The sequence below is a fragment of the Drosophila bipectinata genome, chromosome 3R (assembly GCF_030179905.1).
Source record: "Drosophila bipectinata strain 14024-0381.07 chromosome 3R, DbipHiC1v2, whole genome shotgun sequence".
Classification (NCBI taxonomy): Eukaryota; Metazoa; Arthropoda; class Insecta; order Diptera; family Drosophilidae; genus Drosophila; species Drosophila bipectinata.
This window is the reverse complement of record NC_091739.1, coordinates 20,296,898-20,305,199: the sequence shown is the minus strand read 5'-3', so window position 1 is coordinate 20,305,199 and position 8,302 is coordinate 20,296,898. Positions and strand designations below refer to the sequence as shown.

The 8,302-nt window shown below is 48.9% G+C and overlaps 2 protein-coding genes across 2 annotated transcripts; both read left to right on the top strand.

The window, feature by feature from the left end:
* Positions 1–321: 321 nt before the first annotated feature.
* Positions 322–618, top strand: LOC108127736 (uncharacterized). The gene has a single exon (XM_017244997.3). It carries the CDS (start codon positions 332–334, stop codon positions 596–598), a length of 267 nt encoding a protein of 88 aa, XP_017100486.2. The 5' UTR covers positions 322–331; the 3' UTR covers positions 599–618.
* Positions 619–2,499: 1,881 nt separating this feature from the next.
* Positions 2,500–7,923, top strand: LOC108127691 (uncharacterized). The gene is made up of 6 exons (XM_017244898.3): positions 2,500–2,647; positions 3,526–3,905; positions 3,972–4,725; positions 4,791–5,218; positions 5,282–5,996; positions 6,057–7,923. Exons 2-6 carry the CDS (start codon positions 3,538–3,540, stop codon positions 7,662–7,664), a joined length of 3,873 nt encoding a protein of 1,290 aa, XP_017100387.2. The 5' UTR covers positions 2,500–2,647; positions 3,526–3,537; the 3' UTR covers positions 7,665–7,923.
* Positions 7,924–8,302: the final 379 nt, after the last annotated feature.

The window sequence follows — 8,302 nt, the reverse complement described above, 5'->3', positions numbered from 1 at the left end:
AAAGAGAAAGCCGAGAGAAAGAGCCGGAAAAGCTCAAACAAAAGAATCGCCAGGACGGGAATGCATTCTTCCAGTGAAGAATATTTTAACACCAAATACTTATGTATCTAGTTACGCCTCGCGTAAGATAGTTTTAATCAAATCATTGACATAATATTTATTTAAAAAACCCAAAACTTGTCTTTTTCTCCGGCACTTTGTTATTTAAAAAATGTCAAAACACCTGTGCAAATTTTGAAATCGGCCTGTCTCTGTCATATCACTATTATTTGGCTTAAAAGATTGAGGCTTAGCCACATTTTGCCAGTACTCTGTCGAGTTCATATCCAAGATGGTGTATCTTAAACCATTCGTTCTGTCGCTGGCCCTGTTATACTTCCTGGTTGGAGCTCTAGCCGTCACTTGCGATGTGGCACCGACGGATCCCACGTGCGTTAATTGCTATTCAACTCCCACGCATCCTGAGTGCTTCGTCAGGTTTTTGACGCCTACAACAGCTGCTCCGCTTTCCGTGACCACCACTCGCAGATCCCGAATCAGAAGGATTCGTAGCTATTTTGGAAACATCTTTAGGCGTTTCAACAAAAATTGGTTTTAAATAAAAGCTTCAAGCCTATAGTTGTCACATTTGTACATCGTGTTATTGCTCGTTGTTTATTGGTTATTTTGGGGTCCTAAGTAGGACTAAATATGGAAGCTGCCTAAGTTTCAAGTCCTTTAAGTTTAAGAAAAGTCTTTTCAATGATGGTTAGGCAACGTTTCTTTATTATTTAAATTTGTCAGTATACATGTCTGGCCTAGCCTAGCCGGTCTTACGAAGAACCCTGACCTTCCTGGTGACTGAAAAGTTCAAATTTTTGATGGTGAACTTCTTCTTTTTCCCGCCATTTTTAGTCGTGGGAGCTGCAGTGGTTGCGGGTGTGTTTGGAGCCGCGGTAGTTGTGGTGGTGGTGGTAGTAGTAGTAGTTGTTGTAGTTGTAGTTGTGGTGCACTCTTCATTGTCGGTCGCTGTGCTACAGTCTACGCAATCTGGGTTCGAAGGATCGGCTTCACAGGTGACTGCCAAAGTGCTCCCCAAGTAGCAGAAGAGAGCCAGGAATAGAACAAGATACTTCGGCGCCGGCATTCTGTACTGAATTGTATTGCTCCTTAGATGCTTAAATTTATAATTGATTGGGCTTATAAGCTATCAAGAGGCGTATTTATAGGGATTTGAGTTAGAGGAAAAAATTCGGTTTGTTATATCAGTTGCGAACATTTTCGCAAGTGAATAATTGGCAATAGATTGGCAATTGTGTACTTTTGTTTGTTGAATCAAAATATTTGGGCATTATTCTTCTTCAAACATATCCAGATGTTCCTAAACCGTTTGATAAAAAAACCGTTTTACGGCAAATAAAGGAATCAATAAAGCCAGTTTGTCGATCAAACATAAGGGTCTGTGAGAACATTTATGATCTTTTATAACCTTGCTAGACCTTGGAAAAATGGACAAAAAAACTGAAAAATATTTTTCCCAGGATTTTGATGCAGAATGGTGGAGAATCGATCTAGAAATCGTTTGAGGGACTCCGCTTGAGAATCGGATGAGAAATAGGGAAGATATAGCCATCGCAGTGGGCCCTATAGGGGAAAACCTCATTTTCAAGGGATCCCATCAGGAAAAATGGGCAAAATATTTAAAAAATATTTTGTATCAGGATTTTGATGCAGAGTGGTGGCGAATCGATCCAGAAATCGTTTAAGGTACTCCGTTTGAGAATCGGATGAGAATTGGGAAAGATATAGCCATCGCTGTGGACCCTATTGGGGAAAACCCCATTTTCAAGGGATCCCATCAGGAAAAATGGACAAAAAATTTAAAAAATATTTTGTATCAGGATTTTGATGCAGAATGGTGGCGAATCGATCCAGAAATCGTTTAAGGTACTCCGCTCGAGAATCGGATGAGAATTGGGAAAGATATAGCCATCGCTGTGGACCCTATAGGGGAAAACGCCATTTTCAAGGGATCCCATAAGGAAAAATGGGCAAAATATTTAAAAAATATTTTGTATCAGGATTTTGATGCAGAGTGGTGGCGAATCGATCCAGAAATCGTTTAAGGTACTCCGTTTGAGAATCGGATGAGAATTGGGAAAGATATAGCCATCGCTGTGGACCCTATTGGGGAAAACCCCATTTTCAAGGGATCCCATCAGGAAAAATGGGCAAAAAATTTAAAAAATATTTTGTATCAGGATTTTGATGCAGAATGGTGGCGAATCGATCCAGAAATCGTTAAAGGTACTCCGCTTGGGAATCGGATGAGAATTGGGGAAGATATAGCCATCGAAGTCAGTTTTCCGTTTTTGTTTTAATACTATTTAAGAAATAACAGAGTGGCGATTTAAATTTTCTTTCTTGATGGTGAAGTAACCGCCAATTTTCCAACACTAATTGCCGTTAACGGGGAAACATTTAGGCCGATGTGGCAACCATTTCTGCCACCATGGTGAATAGCAACACAGGAAAGAACAAGAACAAGAAAAAGCAATGGCAATTCCTCTTTCTCCGGTCGTTCGTGGGCATTTTGCGAGAAAACTTTTCGCCGCATTTAAAAACGGAGGCATCAAAGCATGCGAAACGCGTAAAAGCTGGATTTAAGGTAAAAAAAACATCGACTTGAGCGTGCGGCTTCTAAAAACCTATTTAACCTCAAAGTGCCACCGCACAATCCATTCGAAACATTTAAAATAAAACCAAAATCCGCCTGGCTGTGCCAGAATTTCGGGCGTGTGATGTGTGATGTAATCTCGGCTGGGCGCAATGACGTTTGCCGTCTGCCGATTTTTCAGCCGAATACCGACTTTTGAGGGGTTTGTTTACGTTTGCGCCCAGCTTCGAGTCTGGAATATAAATAAAAACGCCGACTTAACCTCATTTACGCTCAAATTGGTGTTTATAAGTTGGAATATTTTGCTGCGAAAAAGCTTAGTCGCGGACAAAGGGCGCCCTATGGACCAGATGCGTGCGAGCGAGCGAGACGAATAGTGTGACCGATAGTTTCTTGTCTGTGGTGCGGCCTTCTCAAGCTAAAATAAATTAGTTATACTTCTGCTTTTTGGAATATAAAACATATAAGCTTACTACTTTCATAAATTAAAAAACCAAAAAATTAATTATTCTTAGAGTCATTCTTGGCGAAAAACTTGTCCCTTCATGCCTAATGAATCTTTCAAATGAATTTAAAATTCTTCGCAGAGCTGCCACCTTTTAAGAACAAAACTTTATTTTTGGAAAAACTTGCGAAAAAATTGCATTTGGTTTTGAATGTTTTGTTTATTATTGTTATTGGGGTGAGCAGTCGCCGATTGTTTAGTTTAAGTATATTTTTCTTAAAAATCTGGCAACGCTTTTCAGCGCTCCCTCTCCCTTGGTCTTGGCAGAGCACATGTCCCAACAATTGTTGCTCGCTCGCCGAATGAATTTTCTGCAAAATGTTTTATTAAGGCGTATCCAGGAGTTAACATATCGATTTTGTAGGGACCGCGAGTTATGAACAACCAGGGCTATGGCGGCATCCAGTGGATTCAGCACTCCACCGCGCCGGACGTTTGTGAGGTGGAAGTCCTAGAGAACGGAGCCGAGATGGCCGTTCAAGAGGCGGCGTCGGCGTTTGTCGACGATGGTGGCGAGGAGGATGCGGAGGAGGACCTGGACCATATGGCTGCCGAAAACCTCATCTTCATGGCTCGCGAAGGCCAGCTCAGCGAGATCATAGCCGCCAACGAGGCTGGTGGGGCCGTTCTGGTCACCTCCGATGGCACGACCGTGGCCTACGCAGGGGCCTTCGACGACGACGCCCAGGTGGTCACCGAGGAGGTCATCACAGACGACTGGGTGCAGCACCAGGGGGCCGAACGGTGAGTCTATATACATATAAGCCGGAAGATTGCAGAAATGGTTACACTCCACTCCCTTCCTTTTAGCGTGGAAATCGCCGCAGAGCAGATAGCTGGAATAAGTAGCTCGCAGGAGCTGCTGGACATGGAACAGGACGAGTATACCGCCCTCCGGCCATATCCCTGCGACTTCTGCAGCCGCCGCTTCAGAAAGAAGGCCAGCTTGAACAATCACATGCTGGCGCACCAGAACGACAGGCCACACCTTTGCAAACTTTGTGGGGCTCGATTCACGCGGCGCGCGGAGCTAATCAGCCACTTCAAGGCCCACGCCGAGGCCCAAGATGCGGCTGATGCTGAGGCGGCAGCAGCAGCAGCAGCGGCGGCAGCGGCAGCCGTGCCAGCTTCTTCCATCAAATTCGAGTACCAGACCCAACGGCAGTTGGATGACCACTTTTACGAGCAGGAGTGGTCGCTCGGCCATCAGGATCAGGGTCCAGTTCGACATGATCAGCACAATCATTCGGAGCAGCAACTTATCTCCAGCAACGACTTGACGGATGCCTATCCGTCCGTGGCACCTCCAGTGGCTCCTGCGCGCGGCAGGATCAGCAGGCTGAAACCCAAGGAGGAGAGCAGCCAGTTCATCATGATGGCCGAGGGACAGTCGAGTCCCTACTTGGGCTGTGACCAGGAGCAACCAAAGGCCTCCGCCCAATCCGGTACTTCAGAACCTCCGCCTCAGCCCAACTATCCCATTCTGGACGATAAGAAGCCGTTCGTGTGTCAGCAGTGTGGTCTGGCCTTCGCCCGTGAAAAGGCGCTGGTGTCGCATACGAAGGTAGGGGTTAAACTTTGGTACAGCGTTTTATCCGGATCATGCTCAAATTGGACTTTGTCTTTCAGAACCACCGCATGGACTCGCCGTTCGAGTGCAACCAGTGTCAGGAGATGTTCTGGGACAACAGCAGCCTGCAGGAGCACCTCAAGACTCACCAGTTCGAAGAGAGCAACTCGGAGTACGACCCCGCCTCTGCGGAGGACTCGGCCAGTGAATCGGAGCCGGAGGAGCAGCTGTATGGCGACTTTTACTGTGCCGAGTGCGGCATTTCGTTCCATCGCCAGGACCTGTTGCGGCGTCACACGAAGCAACACACAAAGCAGCCCGAAACACCGGCTGGAGAGAGGAACACTACCGTCGCTGCTGCTGGGGAAGTGGATGCCAAAGAGACAAGCGGGGGAGGTAACAGCTGCCACACCTGCGGCAAATCTTTTCCCACTGCCCTGGAGATGCTCGCCCACGCTGAGATCCACTCGCGGTTCCCACCCTTCAAGTATGTACTATCAGCCAAGGCACTACCTCCTCAGATCCTAATCCGCTCACTCTTGAATTTCAGGTGCGTCCTTTGCGGTAGCAGCTTTTACGAGGAGCAGGCCATCAAGCGACACCTTCACACCCGCCACCCCAACGAGCTGAAGGCCAACTCGTGTGTTTTGTGCGGCAAGGAGTGCCGCGACCGGAAGGCCTTGATCAAGCACGCCTGGGACCATTCCCGCGAGAAGTGCCACTCTTGCTCGAAGTGCGGCAAGAACTTCCACAACAAGGCGCGCTTGAAGCGACACATGGCGTCGCACCGCGACAAGTCTGTGGTGTGTGAGGTGTGCCAAGAAGAGTTCCCGGACGGGCGCACCCTCTCCAACCACCGTCACTCCCATAGCACCACCTCGCCGGGCAAGCTCTTCCCTTGCCACGAGTGCGGCAAGACGTTCGGGTCGCGCAGCTCGCAGCAGATCCATGTGCGAATACACACGGGGGAAAGACCCTACGGATGTCGCTACTGCTGGAAGGCCTTCGCCGATGGTGGAACTCTGCGAAAGCACGAACGGATCCACACTGGCGAGAAGCCGTACGCTTGCTCGGTCTGCCCGCGAGCCTTCAACCAGCGGGTGGTGCTGCGCGAACACATTCGCTCGCACCACTCGGGCCTGGACGTGGCTCGAAACACGTACCACTGCACTGTCTGCTCCGAGGACTTTCCCTCGTCTAACGACCTCATCCAGCATCTTATTCAGCACAGCGACTCGAACACTGCCAAGCAGCGACAGCCAATCGTAAGTACCCATCATCTTCATATTTGCATTTGGTTGTAAGCCTCCTTACTCCCCTTCTAGACCGGACCTCGTAAGTACAAGAGGCGCCGCAAGCTTCAGCCGCACGAAATCGTTCAAATGCGGGCGGAGAGCAAGGAAGCCAATGGCGAGGAGGAAGCCCTGGGTGAGGCGGATCGCGATGGCGAGGAGGATGACTACGCCAGTGACATTGACATCTGCGACTTCGACGTAGGCGATGTGGGCGATGTGGACGAACTATTCGACATAGCCGAGTCCCCCAAGAAGGAGAAGCGCAAGCGCACATCGACAAAAGCAGTTTCTAAGCACAATGTTTCAAACGGAGGTGCGGGCACAACAGGAGGAGATGGCTCGGCAAAGCCGACTCAGTCTAAGGATAACACAAAGCTGCGATACGATTCCACAAGCAGTCAGCAGTCGGACCGCATCTGGGAGGAGAAGTTCTTGCAAGACCATCAAGCTCCGCTCTTCCAGATAGATTCGTTGGTGGTGGTCAACGACACTCCGCTTCAGCCCGCCAGTTCCAAAGAATCTACAGCGGTGCCCAAAACCAGAGCTGCAGCGAAGCTACTCTCCAAGCCGGCGGAAGCCTCGACCAGCACGACTTCGACTTCGTACTCTTCGACCACATCTGTGAGTCGTGGCAGAAAGAAACCGACTAACAAGACCTCAAGCAAGGCACCATCCGCCGTCAGCAGTTCCTCACGCCCCCGTATGATTCACACGGAGAGGGCCAAGGTCACAAAGACGGCGGTAGGCTCTGAATCCTCCTCCAAGAAAACGCGCTCCAAGGTGTACGTCACGCGCACAGAGACTGCCAGCAACATGAGTGCGCTCGAAAAGTCCCGCATTGTGGACGACTACGAGATCATCTCTCCGGCCACCCAGCCGCCCAATCAAATCAGCTCCAGTCCCCTGCACATCAAGCAGGAGCAGGAGCACCAGCAGCAGAGGGTGCAGCTGATGTACGACGACAACCTTCTGATTGACGCCGCTCTGCTGCGGGAGAAGACCTACGAGAAGTTCAACCCCAGCATCGTGAACGATCTGGAGGAGATTCTGCGCTCGCCGCTGAAACACGACCGTAGCTCCCGTCTGCGCTTTACCAGCGAATCCTCGACTACGCCGCAGTTCCTGCCTGAGGAGGAGCAAAACCTGATCAAAATCGAGCCCACCTCGCCGGACCTGCGGGAAATGGTGGAGAGTCAGCAGAGAGTCACTTCATCATCCTCCTCGTCAGCCAGAACCTCACGGCACTTGCGTCAAATCACTGCCAACAACGGGACGCGGGCGGGGAGCAAGCGCTTCGCAGAAAAGTCGTCCCCCGGCGCAGGAACTTCGAACAAGAAGGCGTCCTCCTCCGCCTCGGCTGTCAGCAAAGTGGGCTCCTCCTCCTCGTACCTTGGGTACGGGGTGGAAGCGTATATCGTGAACCAATGCGTACCTGCCAGCGGAAGCACTGCCGACGTGGGCAGCGGTTTCTTTTCCATTTCGGAAGTGGTCTCCGCCGCAGATGCCGCGGACGCTGCGGCCAAGGCGGCGGCGGCCGGAAAGTCGGAGCGGAAGACGCGCTTCTTCGAGTGTGAAATGTGCACCGCCATCTTCTACGATCGGGCCCAGCTGCTGGACCACGTGCACATCCACATCTAGTAAGCAGCGCTTCACCCTGTGCTTCACAGCTTCCACATCGCCCCAGGGAAGCAGCCTTGTATTTTTGAAATCTATAATCCTAATAGTTATGGTTACCTCATCGGTATCGAGCATCGAAAAAGCCGTTGAAATTTTGCGTTACATTTAAACATTGAGAGAAATATACAACTAATGTAGACTTAGTGGATAAGCTTTTAAGTTTGTACCTCAGCTTTTGTTTTGAAGAATGGTATGCTGGAATAAATACATCATTAAATTATTTTGTAAACTGCCTTCAAGTGTAAATGGAGATACTAATACGGGGATTTTGTAAAGATAAGACCCTATTACCTTTTCCAGGTAATACTTCAATAGTACACATAGGGTGTATAGTATGACTTAATATTTGATTGATGATCAAACTTGTTATTTGTCTGGCAAGCAAATAAATGCAAAAAACTGAGAATATAGAAGTGAAATGCTAACACGTTCTAAACAAGAGTATGACAGGTGCGATAACAGGGGGAAGATTTTAAAATATTTGATCTGGATCTCTATGTGTGTAATTTATTTCACAAATCCATGTCTCACTGCTTCCCTAAATAGATCTCTTAGAAATGGGACAACATTGCAGAAATAGAGATGGAATCGAGGTGTTC

Bases quoted from the DNA above. Each gene is read 5' to 3' on its own strand.
- LOC108127736 (XM_017244997.3), top strand. From the start codon at position 332: ATGGTGTATCTTAAACCATTCGTTCTGTCGCTGGCCCTGTTATACTTC.
- LOC108127691 (XM_017244898.3), top strand. From the start codon at position 3,538: ATGAACAACCAGGGCTATGGCGGCATCCAGTGGATTCAGCACTCCACC. The intron at 3,906-3,971 runs GTGAGTCTATAT...CCTTCCTTTTAG, and splicing joins CAGCACCAGGGGGCCGAACG to CGTGGAAATCGCCGCAGAGC. The intron at 4,726-4,790 runs GTAGGGGTTAAA...TTTGTCTTTCAG, and splicing joins CGCTGGTGTCGCATACGAAG to AACCACCGCATGGACTCGCC.